Here is a 22,743-nt window from a genome sequence, read left to right as displayed (position 1 = left end):
GCCTACAAACTTAGCGATTAAAAACAACATAAGGCATATATTTCTTAGAAAGATATAGAGATGTTTACAGTTATCGATACATTATCTAACTTAACATAACGATTTTGAGGACAGGTAGGCCTTTAATTGTATGATATACAATTTATGGGCCGGATTGTATAGAATTGCCTGGGCCGATTTTGACACCCTGTCCGCCCCTACTTGAATTTAGCTTTGTTTTATGCAAAATACTGTAAGGCTGGTTATTAAAATTGCGTTCTTCTTGAGCGCTGTTCTGTTGAGACGGCTTCAACAGTCTGTAGATGAGAGGCTAAGAGAAGAGCAAGCAGGCTTACGAAAAGGCAGATCATGTGCAGCACTGCCTGCTCCTCTTAACGTAAGAGACAACAATTCGTCAACACAAAATATATTTCAGGAGTTATTGATATAATCATCGTCACCCATCACGTGTCTCTTGACTTTCGTCGTACGGGTGCTGCGACAGTTCGCGTCACCACTTTTCCAGGTCAGCAGCTGTTCTTAGCAGGATATATCAAGAACTGGAAATCTCACTCGTGTTTAGAGGGAAAGTGACACATTTCTGTAACATTTTTAATTAGATAACGAATTTTTTTAAAAAATGTTGGCCTAATGCTCCGTTATGCTGACAGTTTACTAAGTACAAGATAAGAAATCAGATAAGAAATTAATTCTTTCAAAACAGTTGGTCACTGGATTATATTCACTCCTTTGTAGCCAACAGGTACATAGATCTTGCTTGGTTGAAACTTGGGTTTCAAATTAGTAAGTAAATGTGTTGCGGTTATTTTTCTTGTCACAATGGGCTATTTCTCCAAGTCTTTCTCATAGAAACTAGATCTATTGTGTTTTGTGTTCTTTTTATGCACTTAATGTCCTTTTTCATTATTTTTTATTAACCTGCCATACGTGTTTCAATGTATTTGGTTTATTTCTTTAAAACATTTCACTTGGTATCTGTAAGACATGATCAGACTATCACCATTGTTTTATAACGTATTGAAGAATGTAAATACCGCAATAAGGTTGAACAGATTTCTTGACGATATATAATTAAAGTATTAGCTTTGTATTCCATACTCTTTGATCTAAAAATAGAAATTTCCCCATTAGACGTAATCAACATTGGATGTTATTTGTGAAAGTTAAAACTTAAAGTTACAAGTAAGAATAATCCTATACGGCAAAATATCGAGTTCTAAAACATCTAAAACTAAGGAGAAGCTGAAACTTCCTGAAACTTTGGAAAAGCTAAAAATGGAATAAGGTCTACCTTAGATTTTATAATAATATCATTTCTGTAGCTCACAATTTCAAATTCTTCACTGTACAAAGTCTGGTTATTTTTACAAATAGGGCCTACATGAACATAATTATACACTACTAAATGTAGCTACAAACTATTCTTTTTTTTTTTTCGTTCTTCAATGTATCCTTGGGCTTTTGTTTTGTTTTAAAGACACTAATATATTTGAGGTGCCCTGTAGAGAGATTGTCCTGTGGCAATTGATGTTTCACAAATTAGTTTTGCTATTGGCTAGATATAGCCTACATTACTTTTTTTTTTTTCATTTAGTATCTTTTCAAAGTAGCAAATTTTTTAAATACTTTGGAAAAACTATAGAAAGTCTCTTTTCCAGTCAGTGCCACATGTCACAGCGAGGCGTTAAATGTCAAAAAAACTTTTGGTAGAATGGATGATTATTAGGCCTACTTAAAAAAATTAAATTTGAATTAAAATTTTAATATCCACCAATATGTTTTATGTTTCATATTTTTTTGTTACAGTTGGTGAGGACATAGCCATGGTGGCCAGTCTTCTAAGTTTTCTGGTGGTACTGCTCTACCATGTTAATGCTGCATACTATCAATATGAAACCGGTAAGATGTTACCATTATCTCGGACCAAGTTATTATGTACAATTATTTCTTCTAACTGACAAAACAAGAATTAAAAAAAAATGAATAACCAATTAGTCAACTGACTATTGGTAATTAGGCATAATTATTTTGTTTGGTATCCAACAAGGGAAAGAAATCGTATTTCAAAACTTTGCTTATCAATACACAAATGCTATCTATAGATTTGCTTAGACTTAGGTCCTTTCGCGCCGTACAGGCATAGGGCAGCAAGCTCTTTCCATGTGTTTGCAATTCCCAAAGTAAATAAATAAAAAAATAAAATCTTTCTAAAACCTTTTTATTTCATTACTTGATTAATTAACTAAAAAGCTTAGGCGTATGTCTTACATTCCAATCTCACCCTTGTAGTTCGTGTTAATACAGCTTGTCTTAGAGCCCGAAGATTAATGAGGAGCGCAGTATTTCACATAGCTTCGCCCCAGCTGCGACCTACATATTTTGCCACCCCCCAATGCAGACATAACCACTGTGCAACGCCGGTCGATTTAGTTTCTCTTTTCGCCTTCTACGTCTGTCTACGGCACACGGCAGTGTATTTTCTTTTTGGTCGCAAATGTGTAGTTCGTGTTACTTAAAGACTACTAAGTCTAAACTCTACTAAGACATGTGTTTATTATGTTTGATTCGACTAATCGTTATCTGTCTATACTTTATCACTTCTTACAATATAGTGTTCTTCTGAAGTCCTTATATAGTGTTCTTCTGAAGTCCTTATATAGTGTTCTTCTGAAGTCCTTATATAGTGTTCTTCTGAAGTCCTTATATAGTGTTCTTCTGATGTCCTTATATAGTGTTCTTCTGATGTCCTTAGTCTTAGTGTTCTTCTGAAGTTCTTATATAGTGTTCTTCTGATGTCCTTATATAGTGTTCTTCTGAAGTTCTTATATAGTGTTCTTCTGAAGTCCTTATATAGTGTTCTTCTGAAGTCCTTATATAGTGTTCTTCTGAAGTCCTTATATAGTGTTCTTCTGAAGTCCTTATATAGTGTTCTTCTGAAGTCCTTATATAGTGTTCTTCTGATGTCCTTATATAGTGTTCTTCTGATGTCCTTAGTCTTAGTGTTCTTCTGAAGTTCTTATATAGTGTTCTTCTGATGTCCTTATATAGTGTTCTTCTGAAGTTCTTATATAGTGTTCTTCTGAAGTTCTTATATAGTGTTCTTCTGAAGTTCTTATATAGTGTTCTTCTGATGTCCTTATATAGTGTTCTTCTGAAGTTCTTATTGCATTTCTACAGAGCCTTCTTACTGGCACAATTTGGCCTTCGATGAACTGACTGCTGCGCCCAAGGAGCTCCCAAAAGGTGTAGCAAAGAACGTCATTTTCTTTCTTGGTGATGGTATGGGCATTCCCACGGTGACGGCTGCTAGAATCTTGGCTGGCCAGATGGCGGGAAACAGCGGTGAAGAGAATAAGCTGAGTTTTGACAAGTTCCCATACACTGGTCTCTCAAGGGTATGTGTTTCCAACATTACAGATGTAACATATTGATCTGGTTGATCGTAGTAATAGTTCCTCCAGACAGAATGCTAAATTACTTTTTCTTAATTACTTTTTTTAAATTGATGAATCTAAAAATCCTATATCTTTTACATCCTGTTAGCTCATATAACTTCCTTTTTTAAATTGAACATTTTGTTCCGGATTTGCTTCACAGACATACAATGTAGACAGACAAACCACCGACTCCGCGGCCTCCGGGACGGCGTATCTGACGGGTGTAAAGACCAACCAGGGTCTGCTAGGTCTAAGCGGCAAGGCACAGAGACTTAACTGCTCCTCCACACAGGACGCACATGTGGACTCCATTCTCAGATGGTCAATCAGCGCAGGTAAACCATCGATACAAAAATATATCACACTCTGCCGAAGGTGCTGATTAAGTTCTAGAACCAGTGCTGGATTTGTGTAAGTGAAGGCCCTATTCAGGTTTTTTGAGAACACCCCTCCCCAGAGGCGTAGCAGGGGGAAGGGGGCACGATGCTCAGAGAGGCGCCAAAAATATTGTAGATATTAATACATAATACATAATAAAACAGCATCAGAAATTACACAACATTACCACATTTAAAGGAACTTTTTGAACAAAAATCGAAAAGATCTTAGAAGACAACGGTCACCCACTCCATCAGAACTACGTCAGATCAAAACAAGAACGGAGTGGTACAAAGACTCGTTCGTAACCTCACTCGGTCAGACTATCACCGACATTCATTGATCAGGGAACATGAAAAGCACCTAGATACCTGTGTGTAGTCGCTGAATGAACTCTTTATGTTGTGTCTGTTGTATTTATGTGTATTTTTCTGTTGTGTTGTCTTTATATGAGAAAAGAGTCCTTGCAATCACAACAAATTTCCGTAAGGATCAATAAAGCAAGTATTAGTCTTAGTCTTATTCTGAGCTTATTTCCATTATATTTTTATTAAATACTTTTATTTATAAACAATGTGATGTTATTGGAAAATTAAGGGGGGCGGGGGTGCCAGTAAAGTACCTTGACCCGGCTCATGTTTTGCCCACTATGCTTCAAGCTTTAATTTAAATGCACGTAATAACACTGATACATTAAAGAGCTTGTCTTACTTTTGAAGTACATAGGGTCAGGGACTAATGATTTATTCTCTCTGCAAACACAGGATTTAATTGTGACCCGATTTTAGTGACTCCTGAAATCTAGGCCACTTCTGCTAAGCGACATTTAGCATTCTCTCGAGTTTTGCAGATGACTTATATGTCTCGCATGCATAAGTCGCAGTTCGGACGACGATTGTGTTAAATAGGTTTATGTCTTAACCTAAATAGCTCGGCTTGACCAAATAAACCGTAACGTTTGGAAAATGACCCCGGCACTTAAAATTTGAAATGAACCGGGGCGTGTGATCGTTAATATTTCGTTTTTTTGTTGTTTTTTTTAATTGTAGGTTAAATTTCAATCAATAGCTAGCCGAATTAATTATTTATTAGTAGCTGTGTTTTCAAATGTGTAGGTCTAAATTAAGTGTAAGTGCTTTTGCTTGTATGAAATATCAGCAGAAAATTAAAACCCTAGGTTCACTCCTGAATCTGATAATTCCGTCATGTCTGGTCATTCGTGATAAATCTGCACCATAATTAACCCACCTGCATTGAGTCGATACCTTAAGAATGGACAGTTACACATTCCTTTATTTTCTGGTTATTTAAAAAAAAATTTCAGTGCCGGTGCTATGTGTAAGCAAGCAAAGCTCATTGCCAAAGTCCCACAAGGGGGGAGGCACTGATAAAAAACATGTCTTGTTATCAGTGGCGTAGCTAGGGTGGTGGAGGAGGAGGGAGAATTTTAAAATCCCCCCGGGACCCCACTTAAGGGGGAACCCTAAGTGAGTGTTGTTTTTTTACATTAAACATTAAATGTTACGCAAAATACAGGAGCCCCCAACGAGGTCAATCCCTCCCTGGCCCCCAAATGATGGAAAATTCCTAGCTACGCACCTGTTTGTTATGTTGGCTTTCAAAGGCTCCAACATTTTATATTGATGTGTTTCGGCTTTTTCCAAGGCTTCGCTATATCTCCTTTCCCCTTGACAACGTAGCTCCGTGTGGTAGAAGCTTCGGACTTTCATCATGATTGTTCCAAGTTCTCTCCCATGCCATGCAACAGAAGGAATTGGGTAGGACGCCATCTTCGTTTCTAAAGGAAAACATGAAATGCAAAAAGAGACATTCTCTTGGTTTATCATCACTTTTTGATCCCACCGTCTAACGGTCTTAAAAGACTTCTTCTCATAGCAAGTTGACTTGTTCCACCGTCTAATGGTCTTAAAAGACTTCTTCTCATAGCAAGTTGACTTGCCCCACCGTCTAACGGTCTTAAAAGACTTCTTCTCATAGCAAGTTGACTTGCCCCACCGTCTAACGGTCTTAAAAGACTTCTTCTCATAGCAAGTTGACTTGCCCCACCGTCTAACGGTCTTAAAAGACTTCTTCTCATAGCAAGTTGACTTGTTCCACCGTCTAATGGTCTTAAAAGACTTCTTCTCATAGCAAGTTGACTTGCCCCACCGTCTAACGGTCTTAAAAGACTTCTTCTCATAGCAAGTTGACTTGTCCCACCGTCTAAAGGTCTTAAAAGACTTCTTCTCATAGCAAGCTGACTTGCTTCTTTGCTCCTCCAGGTAAATCAACAGGTGTGCTCACTACGACCAGAATTACTCACGCTACTCCAGGAGCATCCTACTCTCACTCAGCTGACAGAGACTGGGAGGGGGACAGGTAAGGAAAGCGAATGCTTGTTGACATCCTCACACGAATCTTTTTTTTTTTTTTGTTCTAGTAAAACTTTGTTTAGTATTTGGTGTCTTTCACTTGTCTCATTATTTGGCAGAGGCATAGCTTGCCACGTAAGAGTGGTGCGGGCCGCATAAGACATCAACTAGCTAGGGGCAGAAAACTTTAATTCAGTATGTATTAATTTCCTATTCCCTTGAGCAATTCAGTAGGAAAAAAAAACAGGATAATATGTTTTATACCTAACGACATTGGAGTTTGGCCTGAAAATGTTACAGATGTTAGAATACAACCTGTCACTCTAGTATCTGAAAGAGTACAATTTATGGATAATCCATTCAGAGAAATCCACAGACAAAAAGAATCAGCAAAAGTAAAGACGACAAATTTATCCGACGTTTGGATCCGCCAACGAATGCCAAAAGGCGAAAAACTTCTGAGAATGTGTATGGGAACTTTTCCCGCCATGTATACACATTTCCAAAAAGCTCTTTGATAAGTTTCTCAGTAGTGTGATAAATTCTAGACATTTTTATCTGTTAGACACTTAGTATTTTTAGTTTATGTAGAGACTCACCATGATTGACGGATTTTGAACGCGACTAGTGACGTTATGACTTAGTTGGGTTAGAGGCTACTTGGAGACAGAAAATCAGTTGGTGATAGGATTTCATAAGTGTAGGACGTATTTTATCGATAGAGACATCGACTGTGGTCTTCTTGCTGGATTAAACCTTAATATAAATTGTTCAACGGTGTTTGGATTGACCTCTCCACTTGTTAAACTAGATGTTGTCTGTTTGCTTGTTGGTTAAGCGCATTGAAATACACCCGCACAGGAAACCCAGACATCTGCAGAGTAATCTGTCGGAATCAGACAGGCAACAATTAACTACAAGACAATTTAGACAAATAGGCATCATCGTATATCTATGGATGAACAACTCAAACAGCTCGCTTGTTGGTGTAACCGGTGGACAGAGTAAAGGAAGTGTTGATACGCTAGGCTTTTTTTAAAAGGTGTATAACAATGTGTGCTATTTGCTGGAGCTCTGCAGAACCAAATTTTCTAAGCTCTTCCGTTTATAGCTCAATTTTTTTTTCCACTTAATTGGCAACACCAATGTTTAATTTGAGAACCTTTACATTGTAACTTTTGTCATGAAAATCAAAAACAAAATATTGAAATGTCTTTCTTAAGTGTATTCCAAATGTAGGCTACATAAAATTATGAAACTGAACAACTTTTTGGTCTTTGTTTAGGAATATTCCAGCTGCTCAAAAACATTGTGAAGATATCGCCCTTCAGTTGATTACAAGGAATAATGACATTAATGTAAGTATTTTAGATCTTCTGTTGTTTACCGATTCTCAAATTAAAAAAAAAAGCAATAAGTGTATGATTCTGCTTCATAAATTCCAACTAGGTTTATTAAGAGTGAGTCGTTTCGTATCGATAGACATGTTACTGCTATCAAGCCCATGAGCCTTCTCTTTTTACGTCACTAAATATATTGTGCAGTCTGAACGACACGTCTTGTAAACGTGTACTGTTAGCCTGCTAATTCTCAATATGTAAGAGTTTTGTAGGAAAATATTTCTACGTAACAGTGAAGCAAGTGGGCCCTATTTCAAGTTTATACATTTTCGATTTTACTTCAGAACCACAATGAAAACAGTCCGCAGTGCTTTCCATACGAGCAGAAAGCCGTTTTAATGCATCGTAAAATTCTTTATATGTAAACAAAATTGGGTTAAACATCTTGTTTTGTTTAATATATAATGCTTTTAACATAATTTGTGTAATATCTTATCGTTCATTAAAATAAAGTAAGTCTATTATGTATTTTTTATCCAAGTTACGTCCCCCTTTTCCTATCTTGTATATGACGTCGAAATCCAATGTCTAAGTGTTGACTATAGTACAGTCTGTTCACTGTGTTTTGATCTCCAGGTTATCATGGGTGGAGGGAGAGCTTATTTCTTACCTACAGGCTTCAATGACCCTGACCCTGATCCTACCTTCAATGCTGCCAGGTACAACAGAGCGGATGGTAGAAACTTAGTACAGGTAGATAGATACCAGTTTTTAGCACTGTTCCAACTATTTTGTTCGTTGTTTGATCAATTTGCTAAATTACAATCCCCGTAACTAGGTTACAAAATAAATAGAGTAAGTACGAATTTTTAAAAAGCTTAAATATGTAATATAGATGCTTATGCTTATATATGCTTAAATGTAATATAGATGTGTTTGTCTATCTGTCTGGTAAAAAGTTTGTACACGAGAGTTCCACAACCTGACGACAAAAGAATCAATAAAAAAAATAACCAATTATTTAATTAACTATTGGTAATTAAATTATTTTCTTTTGCATCTGGAACAAGGGAAAGAAATAGTACTTCACTGAAGTGGTGGTATAAGCTGAATTAGTCCCTTTATAGGTCGCCGCTCTAAGTTAACAATATATAGTTATAAAATCTTCTCTAGTCATAAGTACCTCGCTAGCAGAGTGGTTAGAACGTCAGCCAGAGGAGGCGTTAGCTAAGAGCTAAAAATCAGGTCTATCCCACCTTTTTTTGTAATTGCTTTTAGAAACCAATTACTGTAAAATTCACACAGATATCTCTTTCTTCACCCTCCCCCCCCCCTCCCGATTTTTCCAACTGGACCAGATAAGTGATAGGATCATAGCGTAATGATACAGCTAAGACCTTGAGATAGCGCCAAACAAAAACAATGGGCTAAAAATATTATTAAACGCACAGATTTATTGTTTTTGGTCTAGAGTTTAACACAAATTTTATTGCACGTCTGATCCAAACTAATGGATACATACAATTACACTACGTATAAGCTTCACTTTTTGAAATGCATTTTTATGTATTTCTACTTTTGAAACACAGAGTAATAAAAAAATGTAATATTTGTTTATATAAAACAACCGATATTCTATATTACTTCTAGGAAGCTATTTAAGCATAGAACTTAATACAGCTACTGTAAGAATGCGTTATTTCATTGTAAGGCCTCTAGGGCTTATTAAATGTAGTCTTGGAATGCCCTTTTGTAAAGACACTGATACAGGCAGTATGGCTCAATGTGAGATCAGTCACACTCAATTCACTGGAGGGGGGGGGGCTTAAATTTATAATTCTAGACCCGGGCCCACGGGTTGCCCGCTACGCTAATGACGGGTCCAAAAGGAGTTGAGATAGATGTTAACTATTGGGAAGAAATGGTCCTAGATCGCACGAAGTGGAGACACGAAGGACAGCAAGGTAAGGTGATCTTAAGGGAAACAGAATAGCAAGCCGAACGGACATAAGACTAATTACAAAGAAACCAGTCCGACACTACGTGTATTTGTATACTTGACTATGTGGGCTGGACTACTTGACTATGTGGGCTGGAGTACTTGACTATGTGGGCTGGACTACTTGACTATGTGGGCTGGAGTACTTGACTATGTGGGCTGGACTATTTGACTATGTGGGCTGGATTACTTGACTATGTGGGCTGGACTACTTGACTCTGTGGGCTGGACTACCTGACTATGTGGGCTGGACTACCTGACTATGTGGGCTGGACTACTTGACTATGTGGGCTGGACTACTTGACTATGTGGGCTGGACTACTTGACTATGTGGGCTGGACTACTTGACTATGTGGGCTGGACTACTTGACTATGTGGGCTGGACTACTTGACTATGTGGGCTGGACTATTTGACTATGTGGGCTGGACTACTTGACTCTGTGGGCTGGACTACTTGACTCTGTTCGCTGGACTACCTGACTATGTAGGCTGGACTACTTGACTATGTGGGCTGGACTACTTGACTATGTGGGCTGGACTACTTGACTATGTGGGCTGGACCACTTCTCCAGAATATTACTGTCTAGTAACAAGAAACAAAAATATCTACCTGATGAACCACGGTCGTTTTACAACATAAGTCGAAAGTAATAATAATAATAACATTCCTAGGAACATTCTCGTTGCCTGTCAGAAGGCGGTAATGCTGCAGACCTGCCACATCACCAGAAAATTCTTTAGTGGACACTGATAAAAAGTCTATAGTGAAGTGAATTTTGTTTCTCAAAAACGAAAATCGACCCTGGCAGTGCCAGAGATTGATTATTTGTTTGCTTCTAAAAATAATATTAATGATAATAATCTTTATTAACCTTTCAGCCAAGAAGGAGGATGACTCAGCTCCTTTTAGTAAAACCAACAGAGATATCTTTAGTATGCAGTCTAAACCACAAATAGTGTTATTGATTTTAATTAAACTATTGAATGTCTTTAAGGTTTTATATTTTATAATATTCAGGAATGGGAAGCCATCATGACCCAAAGGAACGCCAGCTACCAATACGTCTATAATAAACCTGGATTGGACAGAGTTGACCCACTGACCACAGATTATCTGTTAGGTATATTTACACAGCTTATATCAACTTAGTTTGTCTGGTAAAAAGTTTGAACATTCTGTTTCTCCCACTTCTTATTCTCGGATCAATTTAAAACTTTGATCAATTGTTTATTGTAACTGACAAGACACGAATCAATCAAAAAATTAACCGATTAGTAAATAAATTATTTGTAATTAATTATATTGTTTAATATGGAAATAAGGGGAATACATGCTACTTAATTAGAAATGTGGATGTATATACGGATTTATTCCCCTATTAAGTCACGTTTTTTTTCTCCCACTTCCCAGTCTTGAATCAAGTAGACCCTAGATTTTGCAATAAGCATTTTAAAAACAAAAAAAAATGTTTCTAAGTATAAAATTGTGTCGTTTTTTTTTGTTCTTCTTAGGCTTATTCACTCAGAGCCACATGAACTATGAGCTTGACAGGAACCCTGCCAAAGAACCTTCATTGGCTGAGATGACAGAGAAAGCCATTAAAATTCTGGAGAAGAACTCAAAGGGATATTTCCTATTTATTGAAGGTATAGTTTTATTTTTCGTTGGAATAGTATCCACACCCCAACCCCAAGGACATGAATAGGCAGTATGTTATAAGAAGGAACCAAAAGAAAATTAAGTCTCATGGAACCAAAAGAAAATTAAGTCTCATGGAACCAAAAGGAAATTAACTGTTACAGGACCTAAAGAAAATTAAGTCTCATGGAACCAAAAGGAAATTAACTGTTACAGGACCTAAAGAAAATTAAGTCTCATGGAACCCAAAGGAAATGAAGTCTCGCGGGACGAAAAGGATAGTAAATTATTAAGAAGATTTCCACTGGACCTAATGGAAAGTAACTGGCAAGTAAGTGACCTTTGCCCAATTGTTACTAGGTTATCTTATGACCCGATTGAAAGTAGGTAATCTTTAGACAAAAGTCAAAAGCTTTCAAGAAAAACGCAAATCTTTATTCCAGATTTGATTTATGTAGATAATGCCTACCAAGTAAGTTATTGTCTTCGAGTCCAAAAAAAAACATAGATAAGTGCAGTATACCAAGTGACAACGCAAACCCAGATTCAACCAGCATTTTTGTCACATCTAATACAGACTAACTGACCTGATCTGCACCAGTTGATGCCGGGAAAACGAAGCAGTCGATAGTATAAAATTTCGTCCAAACAAATAGAATACAACAGAGGTTCTCAAATTTTATGATCCGCTGACCCCTTTATATAGTCGAAACTAACTCGTGGGTCCCTAAGTTTAAAAAGCTACCTACATGCATTGAATATAAATTACAAATGTAAAAATAAATGGTTGAAGGAGTGTTTATTAAAATTATTACTTTTAAAACCATTAATGCCTTGGATATGTTTCATGATATTTTATGAGTTTATTTATGTTTGGCTCTAACATCAAATCTAAAAGAGCACAAATTTCTTCTTGGTTTCTTTTGTGATGACTTTCGTAATGGCATTGAATCGCCGTTCTACGAAATAAGAAAACTGTGAAAACAGTCAACAATTTTTGTAATATAACCTACAATGCGGAATATAAACGTGGAGTCTATCTTTGTAACCAGCATTTGTGCTCTCCTTGTTTGAGCATTGGCTTATCTTCCTCATTTGTTGACGTCTATAAAAAAAAAGTAAAGTTCCCCTTTAAGACCTTGTGGTCTATAGGGCAGATGACGTAAAGGTCATCTGTTTCTGTGGCCTACGGTTAACAAGGGTGTCATGTGGCCAGCACAACGACCAACCGCCTTAACTTTTCCCTAACTAATGTCAGGTACCCATTAGAGCTGGGTAGACCCAGAGGCGCCCGAAGATCCCGAAATTAAAAATCCCAGTCTTCACCAGGATTCGAACCCCGGTCTCTACTTCGGAAGCCAAACGCTTTACCGCTCAGCCACCAGGCCTCCGGGTGTCTATAAGCTGCCCTTATATTGGCATGGATTCATCTGTTTGAAATATGAACAACACACAATCAGGAATATCGCAATGAAGAATGTCTTCGGTTACGATCGTCATAGAATAGTACGTAATATAATAAACATATTAAACAGTAATGTGTGGTGAGCTGATTATGATTAAATTATTCGATCGGATAAGCTTTTAGTGAAGAAGTTTTTATAATTGTAATTTTCTTTTTTCTGCGGACACGCTACGATCGTTTACAGCGGTCCAAGGACCACAGTTTGAGTCGAGAACAACTGAAATACACTACTATGATGCGCCAACAATGAAAAATAACAAAACCTAGTGCACTTAAAATTAATACTAGTTTCAAAGTGCAGCTAAAATATAATAGCTGGCCATCACAAATACATTTAATTCGAAATTTAATTTAATTGCGAAAAAGTCAGCACAAAAACAAACTTTTGAAACACATAAATAATATGGCCCATCCACTCATGGGTGATCAGTATTCACTCATTTTAACTGATATTAGATCAATGTACATTTCTCAGTAGAGTATACTAAGATGAAGCACAACTTGGTTTAGCACTTAGGTAGCCCTGTGACACAAAGTATAGCATTGCAATTGCTCACATCCCTGCTTATGGTTTGTTTCTAATGAATCTGTGAGCCACTTTGAAAAAATATCCACTCTTCGGGTAGTGTTTTCTTTCATTACGGAGACTTTGAGTATGTCAGAGGTTTGAAAGATACAGATCTAGCGGCTAGTCCGTCAAGAGAATCTGCGTTTGGCTACATTGGACTGACTACAGTGCTAAGATACCTGGTTGTGAGGTACACTTACGGACTGTCGTCAATTCGTGTTTGTTAAATTGTTTGTCGCATACCCATCAAACCTTTAGATTTTAGATTATCGATAAATATGTGAAGTCAACATTTGAAGAAGAGCAAGAGTGTACTAGAAATAGTGACAAGGAACAGTTGAACTGAGACACTATGCCTCAAGAGAGGCTGCAACACGTAAAGCGAAATTGCGTAAATATGCTCCTGAATATTTACAATTAAGATTTCTACCGCAGCAGCCAAAAATGTGTCATAAGTCTTGATGCGTTGTCGAACAAAAGTTTGATATGTCAGCAGCGGTACGTGACGTTTTGGCGCCGCCGTTTTGGCGACGCCGTTTTGGCCCCGCCGTTTTGGCGACGGGACGTTTTGGCGCGAGCCGTTTTGGCGACGGGACGTTTTGGCGCGAGATATCATTTGACGATAATTTAATAAGCACGTAACTTTTATAATAATGTTTATTTCACTCTACCATAATATTGTATGTATAGTATGAATTCTAACACCGTTCAGCGAATTGTTCTTTTTTTTAATTATAAAGGTTTTGCTTATTTCATGAATATAGGCCTATAATAAGTCAGATTCCTGAATGGTTATGACATGCTATATGTGAGTTCTGCTAATCGCACTGGATGACATTTTTGGATTTCTTTCCAAAAGATTTAGTTTTTTATTTGACATTAGTGTAATATACGAATTAGCTAAGTCTCACACTGTAATATAACAAAACATCTAACGCTCTATTACGCTGAATGACGACAATAATTCCACACATAGTAAAGATCAAGACTCGGAATGTGGTCAGTACAAACTCTAACGTGAATCCACAAATGTAAACAAACACTCTGGGCGACAATAGATAGAAACAAATTCACGACACTAAGATACTTTGAAAAGATATATTTTGAGAAATTGGGTAGGGGTGATTTGGGGGACACATCTCGCATTGACGCAGGTAGAGTTAAACAAATGAAGACAAGACCAGCACCGAGCACTGGTCGTTGGCGTCATGCGTCTGGCGATCATCTCCTTGGGAATGGTCATTACATGTGACACCTATCCCGCCCCCTCTCTTCTGCTCACATTTCACTCCTTGTATATACTCTTTCCTCCACCCCTCCCCTCTCTCACGCGTAAGACGATAATCTGTTTCTAGCACTCCACTTGACATCCCTAGGTGCGAATTTATAATCCTTAATCTTTAATTCCGAGAGCGGCCCAAAGTCTACATACCAAAGTCATTAAATAAACCAATGTTAATGTAAACAAATAATTGCATCAATTTTTAGTCTATCATCGTTTCATTTTTTTTAAATTTTTTTTTTTAAATTTTTAAGTAATATCTTAAAAAAACTTTTTGAAAATAAAAGTGTGCCTCTTAATAAACACACATACACAAGCCAAAATGTTTATTAAATAAAATGATGTGAAACACAAACACACATTTACATTTAATACGTGAAAAATATGTCTTAACACAAACACTCATGCAAAACATAGATATGAATAATTCTTTTAAAAGAAATAATACATTAAACGTACATAATGTATATCGCGCCAAAACGTCCCGTCGCCAAAACGGCTGGCGCCAAAACGACCTTCGCGCCAAAACGGCGGGGCCAAAACGGCGTCGCCAAAACGGCGGCGCCAAAACGTCCTGCTTCGGTCAGCAGCTCTAAAAATATGCTATTTGGACATGTCGGGGTCTGCTTACATCGTATGGCTCGTAAAGGGTCCCTGGACTGAAAACGTTTGAGGGTCTCTGGTATATCTTAAAGTAAGAATGATGCATGAAATGTTACATAAAAGTTAATTTTTTTCCTAGTTGCTTAATAATGAAAAAAGTAAAACATTTGAAGTAAAAAAAAAATTACGTATCGACATAATAGATATGAATATTCTTATGTTTGATTTCAATGATTTTAAAATTTGTTTAAGTCTATTAGTGAAAAGTGCGCCAATGTTACAAAGTCCAAGTTTTTCCATAAAACCTAGAGGTTTCGCATTTCCTGATATTTCGTTCTAAAACCATAATGGATACACTAACTGCAATATTAAATGTCTGAACGTAACCATTAGAGAAATTACAAAGACATTCTCCCAAGCCAATAATTGGCCAGTAGTTTTACACAAAAGATGCAATGTAAAACGACACGACGTGAGCCGCGGATTTTCTAGACTGTAGGGGGCAAGTAATTTCTATTCCAATCTTCCTGTACAGTGACATTTAGAACTAAGAACCTAAAAGAAACTCTTCGGATTGCTAGTCGTTTCCAGATATCTCGATCATTCTCGTCATTATAAAAATGTTTCCACAATGAGCTCCGGTGAATATCTTTACCTAATTATTCAGCCTAGCCAGGCTAACCTGGTACTTTTAGTATAGTACTCAATTTTTACTAATAAGTGGAAATCCGAATGATAATAAAAGATTTTCCCAAACTGTATTCCGCGGAACCCTAGTGTTCCGCGAGGCCTGTAGAGGTGTTCCGCGAACTACTGGAATAATTAACTAGTAGGCCACCACGTGAATTAATCTCTATAAAAAATGAATAAAGTGTTCCATTAACTTTTCAGAATGGGCGAAATGTTCCATTAACTTTTCAGAATGGGCGAAGTGTTCCATTAACTGTTCAGAATGGGCGAAATGTTCCATTAACTTTTCAGAATGGGCGAAGTGTTCCATTAACTTTTCAGAATGGGCGAAATGTTCCATTAACTTTTCAGAATGGGCGAAGTGTTCCATTAACTTTTCAGAATAGACGAAGTGTTCCATTAACTTTTCAGAATGGGCGAAGTGTTCCATTAACTTTTCAGAATGGGCGAAATGTTCCATTAACTTTTCAGAATGGGCGAAATGTTCCATTAACTTTTCAGAATAGACGAAGTGTTCCATTAACTTTTCAGAATGGGCGAAGTGTTCCATTAACTTTTCAGAATGGGCGAAGTGTTCCATTAACTTTTCAGAATGGACGAAGTGTTCCATTAACTATTCAGAGTGGGCGAAGTGTTCCGTTAGAGAAAACGTTTGGGAACCACTGTCAATAAAATAGTTCAGCCGTAATACTCCTACCACCATATACAAAATTGTAATAACTCATAAGATTTGTTTTCATAAGATTTGTTTTCATAAGATTTGTTTTCATAAGATTTGTTTTCATAAGATTTGTTTTCATAAGATTTGTTTTCATAAGATTTGTTTTCATAAGATTTGTTTTCATAAGATTTGTTTTCATAAGATTTGTTTTCATAAGATTTGTTTTCATAAGATTTGTTTTCATAAGATTTGTTTTCATAAGATTTGTGTTTGTTTGTTTTTTCCCCTAACCAATTAGGTGGCAAAATTGACCACGGCCACCACGAATCTAGGCCAGCACATGCACTCCACGAGACTGTAGCCTTTGCAGATGCCATAGACGTGGCCAACAGACTGACCAACAAAAGTGAGACCTTGATCGTAGTGACCGCTGACCACTCCCACGTCATGAGTTTGGCTGGTTATGCATCCAGAGGCAACCCCATCCTAGGTAACTGACGATGTGAACAAAATTATTGTGAGTCTTTTTAATAAGCATACGAGACTATTCTAAGCCCAATGGTGCTTAGTGTTAGTAATGGTGCTAAGTGCAAGTAATGGTGCTAACTGATACTAAGGGTACTACTAAGTGTTAGTAATGGGACTACTAAGTGTGAGTAATGGTACTACTAAGTGTTAGTAATGGTGCTAAGTTTCAGAAATCTTGCTATGTGCTAGTAATGGTGCAAATTTTTAGTAATGGTGCTAAGTGTGAGTAATGGTGCTAAGTATTAGAAGTCTTGCTAAGTGCTGGTAATGGTGCTAAGTTTCAGAAATTTTGCTAACTTATAGTCATGGTGCTAATTGATGGTAATGGTGCTAGTTAGTAGTAATGATATTAAGTTTTAGAAATCTTGATAAGTGCTAGTAATGGTACTAAGTGTGAGTAGTGGTACTAAATGTCAGCAGTAGCGAACATGTAAATATCAGATAATAAAGATACAGTGATACCTTTGATGCTGACAGAAGAACTCCCAGTGATGTTTAAAAATATAAGTATCTAGAAACTCTTTCAATTTGCGGCATCGCTTCGTCACCATGGTTACGAGTTTTAAGGAATAATTTTATTACCGTTCGTTGCACCTCGAGGTTTGTGCGAGTATTAAAACTTCTTCGAGTTAGTCATGGTGTGTTGAAACAATGTCGACTTCCAACGTCAGTCACATTGAACAAGATTGACTTTTGAAGGTCGCAGTGACCACAGTTTGACCCACTTTGATGACATGAAAACACGTTGCCTCACACGAAAATAAAGTCTTTATTTATTTTCTCCCTTCCACAGGTTTAAGCGATGAAGATAATCACCAACCAACAAAGGCAAATGACGGCAAACCCTACACCACTATATTGTATGCTGACGGCCCTGGTTTCCACTCGCCTAGACAGATCGTCACAGGCATTGATACAGGTAGAAGGCAGAAGATGTAGTCGTCAGTTAATATAGTCTAGTTGAGTATTTCTATAAGCTTTCTATCAATGAAACGCAACGTCGTGGCAACAAGCTATTTAGTATAAACTGCCCACAAGTTGCGACGTCGCAGGTTTGTGTTCAGGTCTTCTATAACGGTTGGTCTCGGTTAAGCTCCTCTCTTGACATGATCTGTGATACTTTACCTTCACTTATCCCTTAGGCTCTTGGACCGTTGGGGCTCCACACATGATCTGTCAACCGTCTTTCTCCATTCCTCATTGTCTTTTGCCGTGAGTAGAATCTCTTCAGTGACAGACCTCGTCTCTTGATGTTGTCTTCCCATCGCGTTCTCTGTCTGCCTCTTCTGCTTTTTCCTTGTACTGTTCCCTGAAGGAATGTCTTCGCGAGTCCTGAAGAGCCTGTGATTTGACCGTAAAGTTTTAGTTTGAGTTTTTTTTTGTCAGTGGTCAGAAGGTCATCATGGGGCCCAATGGCAATTATGATCCTGTTCCGAATTTCTTTTTCTGTGATGCGGTCTTTGTATGTCATACCTATGATCCTTCTAAAGCAGCTGTTCTCAACCTTTTAAGCTCGGCGACACCTTTTTACAATATACCACACTGCCGCGACCCCCCCCCCCCAATAGACACCCAGCAATAGAAGAATAGACAATAGCAATCCTTATTTTTTGATGGTCTTAGGCGACCCCTGGCAAATCGTCAATCGACCCCCATGGGGGTCGCGACCCACAGGTTGAGAACCCCTGTTATAAAGCATCTCAATTCCACTGCTAAGATCCTTCTATACCATCTCAATTCCACTGCTACGATCCTTCTAAACTAACTCATCTCAATTCCACTGCTAGGATCCTTCTAAACTAATGCATCTCAATTCCACTGCTAGGATCCTTCTATAGCATCTCAATTCCACTGCTAGGATCCTTCTATAGCATCTCAATTCCACTGCTAGGATCCTTCTAAACTAATGCATCTCAATTCCACTGCTAGGATCCTTCTAAACTAACTCATCTCAATTCCACTGCTAGGATCCTTCTAAACTAATGCATCTCAATTCCACTGCTAGGATCCTTCTATAGCATCTCAATTCCACTGCTAGGATCCTTCTATAGCATCTCAATTCCACTGCTAGGATCCTTCTAAACTAATGCATCTCAATTCCACTGCTAGGATCCTTCTATAGCATCTCAATTCCACTGCTAGTATCCTTCTATAGCATCTCAATTCCACTGCTAGGATCCTTCTAAACTAATGCATCTCAATTCCACTGCTAGGATCCTTCTAAAGCATCTCAATTCCACTGCTAGGATCCTTCTAAACTAATGCATCTCAATTCCACTGCTAGTATCCTTCTATAGCATCTCAATTCCACTGCTAGGATCCTTCTAAACTATAAAATCTCAATTCCACTGCTAGGATCCTTCTAAACTAATGCATCTCAATTCCACTGCTAGGATCCTTCTAAAGCATCTCAATTCCACTGCTAGGATTCTCATCTCTAGTTCTGTAGTTAGCGTTCAAGATTCGCAAGCATGCAAGAATATGACCATGACCAAGGAGAGTTTCGAGGACTATCGCTTAAAACTTCCTACCAATTTAATTGTCATCTACATCCATTCTGTTCTGACCGAATATGAAAGGTAGACAAATGAAAAGGCAGACAAATGAAAAGGCAGACAAATGAAAAGGTAGTCAAATGAAAAGGTAGACAAATGAAAAGGCAGACAAATGAAAAGGCAGACAAATGAAAAGGTAGACAAATGAAAAGGTAGACAAATGAAAAGGTAGACAAATGAAAAGGCAGACAAATGAAAAGGTAGACAAATGAAAAGGCAGACAAATGAAAAGGCAGACAAATGAAAAGGCAGACAAATGAAAAGGCAGATAAATGAAAAGGTAGACAAATGAAAAGGCAGACAAATGAAAAGGTAGACAAATGAAAAGGCAGACAAATGAAAAGGCAGACAAATGAAAAGGTAGACAAATGAAAAGGCAGACAAATGAAAAGGCAGACAAATGAAAAGGCAGACAAATGAAAAGGCAGACAAATGAAAAGGTAGACAAATGAAAAGGTAGACAAATGAAAAGGTAGTCAAATGAAAAGGCAGACAAATGAAAAGGTAGATAAATGAAAAGGCAGACAAATGAAAAGGTAGACAAATGAAAAGGTAGAAATGTATATCATTCTATAATAGGTTTAATTTTCATCCTGTAATAGTTAGTGCCGTTGCGCGATGCTATCTGACCCCCCGAACTTCTGCCCACAGATTATAAGTAAAGCCGCAGAGGTTCTGTTCCATTCTGACTCGACGACTTATTGTCACGAAATTGACTGACAGCTGCAGCATTTGAATTACAATTAAGTTTTTGTTTCTAATTACCTCCTCTGAATTATTTAGCCCTCTAGGTAAAGGCAGAAAGGCTCTAGATTCGATTGTGCTGAAAAATAGTTTTGTTGACCTTCAGTGACTTAGAAATGTTTTGTTACGTGATTGTTTAGACCTATGTAAGAACTAAATAGCATGGTACCGGCCCATCTGTGCCTCCCATACCCGTTATACCCTAAGCACGTGCTTAACGTGCTGAAACATTAATTCAAGTCTGACGTTCACAATTTGTATTTATTGTGTGTTGCAGCGGATAAAGCTTACATCAGTCAGTCCGCAGTGCCGCTTTACTCCGAGACCCACGGAGGGGAGGATGTTGGAATCTATGCACAAGGTAAAGAACAAAGTTCATTCATTTTACTCCAGAGAGTGCATCTCTATTAGCTTACATGTGAATACTTAAAAAGGTAGCTTCCTTTATCAAGCTGATAACGTTTTGTAAGAGCGATTGCTTTTGCTCTTAATTACGAATGAATGATAGATTTTAAAAGACGATTGATTGATCAGTCGGTGCGCTAAATGTATTTAACTCTTTAATGAAGACATGCAGGATTACCCGCTTACCTACGCTTATAGAATGTCTAGACCTCCGGGCTAAATTTAATGGTAAAGATGATTTTATTTTGAGAAATCATAACGGTCAAACCAGAGTTTTCCCTGTGTGGTCAATTAGCTAGTAATTCTTTTCTCAAAGATATACATCAGTTGTCAAATTTCTAGGGAAATCGCTAAAGCCTTTTTCGAGATCCGTGTCAAGGTACCATTTCTTTCCAGGATCCGTTTGTTTCCATGAATGTACGAACTGAATAGAGAGATTGTAAAACGTGTCATCTTTGTGTCCTTCAAATTAGTTCAAGTTGCAGTATTAAAAAGTAGTTAAATCTATTTCGTTTCTTTTGGGCCTCTAATGGTCATGGGCCCGGACGCAATGAATCCCTGCGCGCTTTGGTTTCTACGCATCAATTCCCCCATCCATCCGAGTAAAAAGGTAACGCCCCTAATCACTGTGCTAGTAGTTCAGCGTCCTCTTTTTAACCCTTAAGCATCAGACAAGAAATTTAAGAGTGCTATACAAAATCTAATTAAATAAGGCCTTAGGTCAGTGTGCCAAACATATGTAACCCTTGTAGACATTTGTTTCAGAAGAGACCATGGCAAATTTAAAATGCAAGAACTTCTTTTTAAATCTCTTGACCTAAACAGCGAACTCATTTCTGACACCATTTTTTGACTCTCTTCTTCCAGGGCCACAGTCTTTCCTCTACTCAGGAGTGCACGAGCAGAACTACATCCCCATTGTCATGGCCTACGCCTCATGTGTTGGCCCATTCGCTGAAGGCTTGAAACAGTGTGCCAAATATGAGAAATGAAGTGATGTTTCATCTATCGTTGTGACGTAACAGAAATCCATTAATGTCTTAGCTATTGTAAGAATAATGAGATAGAAATGCAAAGGAGTTAAAACCAATATTTTTACTAATATTTTGTGTTTTTTTCTTTTTTTGTTTCTTCGTCATAGATTAAACTAGTAACGATGCATATATTTTTTTAAAAAGATAGTTGTTTATAAAGATAAGATAACTTTATTGATCTAAACAAATGGAAATTCATTTCCACTACAATTTACAACCTCAGCGTAACTACTGTACAATAACAATATAGATGCACGATATACATGCACATACGAACAACATTCATACACAAAAAGACACATAGACACTCATAACCAGCGCTTTATAAATAGACTTCTATGTACTTGTAAATCGATGATGACAGAAATACAAAAAGAAGAAATGTAAAGGTATCGATACCATGGAATTGTTAAGCGACTTAGCCTCTTTTTTTTCTCGGTAGATCCAGAGAGCCTAGCCTTCATTGAAGATCTCCATTAAAAAGCTCTTCCATTTACAGGTGTAAAAATGGTGTACGTTAATGAAAAAAAAAAACGGCTTGCATATTTATTTCTAAAAATTAAATATGTCGCTTTAAGAAAAGATAAAGTAGCCATAGAACTTTGAAAAAACTAAAATATCATGACTTTGGGTTTTCAATATCTTTTACAGTTTGTACGAGCTAAATGAGACGGACTGACGTACTATCACACAAAACGAATAGCGGCTATTTCCCTATCGGGGCCGCTAAAAATACCCTGCCCGCTCTACACTTGCATAATGACCTCACAGAGGGTCGGTTCTATTGGATACTTCGATTTTTTAAACTTTTTTTTATGATATGCGGCCCATGACGCACGTATTGAAAATTTTTATTTTGGCCCACAGTTCGAAAATGGACGGGCAACCTTAGATGTAAATATGAACTAAATAATGTGTGTGTGTGTTTGTGTTCTGCTTGATAATGTTCATGTTGTGTCTTAACAAAACAAAGAACTTTCAAAGAGATTTAAGGTTTAAAAACAAAGAGAAATTTCAAAGAGTTTTAAGGTTTTAAAGCAAAA

At 37.4% G+C, this 22,743-nt stretch overlaps 1 protein-coding gene across 2 annotated transcripts; it reads left to right on the top strand.

The window, feature by feature from the left end:
- The first annotated feature begins 641 nt into the window (after positions 1-641).
- Positions 642-21,768, top strand: LOC106056056 (alkaline phosphatase-like). 2 transcript variants are annotated; one of them, XM_056008688.1, is made up of 13 exons: positions 642-783; positions 1,807-1,899; positions 3,178-3,395; positions 3,598-3,772; positions 6,098-6,194; positions 7,473-7,545; positions 8,164-8,280; positions 10,545-10,647; positions 11,039-11,173; positions 16,733-16,924; positions 17,756-17,881; positions 20,539-20,622; positions 21,534-21,768. In XM_056008688.1, exons 2-13 carry the CDS (start codon positions 1,824-1,826, stop codon positions 21,656-21,658), a joined length of 1,521 nt encoding a protein of 506 aa, XP_055864663.1. In that variant the 5' UTR covers positions 642-783; positions 1,807-1,823; the 3' UTR covers positions 21,659-21,768. The 2 variants fall into 2 exon arrangements, with proteins under 2 accessions (XP_055864663.1, XP_055864664.1); XM_056008689.1 differs by having other exon boundaries at positions 643-742.
- Positions 21,769-22,743: the final 975 nt, after the last annotated feature.

The sequence above is a fragment of the Biomphalaria glabrata genome, chromosome 13, assembly GCF_947242115.1.
Source record: "Biomphalaria glabrata chromosome 13, xgBioGlab47.1, whole genome shotgun sequence".
NCBI classification, from domain to species: Eukaryota; Metazoa; Mollusca; class Gastropoda; family Planorbidae; genus Biomphalaria; species Biomphalaria glabrata.
This window is presented reverse-complemented; position numbering and strand designations above follow the sequence as displayed.

Coding starts and splice junctions, on each gene's coding strand:
- LOC106056056 (XM_056008688.1), top strand. CDS start 1,824: ATGGTGGCCAGTCTTCTAAGTTTTCTGGTGGTACTGCTCTACCATGTT. Junction 8,281..10,544: donor ATGGTAGAAACTTAGTACAG/GTAGATAGATAC, acceptor TATAATATTCAG/GAATGGGAAGCCATCATGAC. Junction 10,648..11,038: donor GACCACAGATTATCTGTTAG/GTATATTTACAC, acceptor TGTTCTTCTTAG/GCTTATTCACTCAGAGCCAC.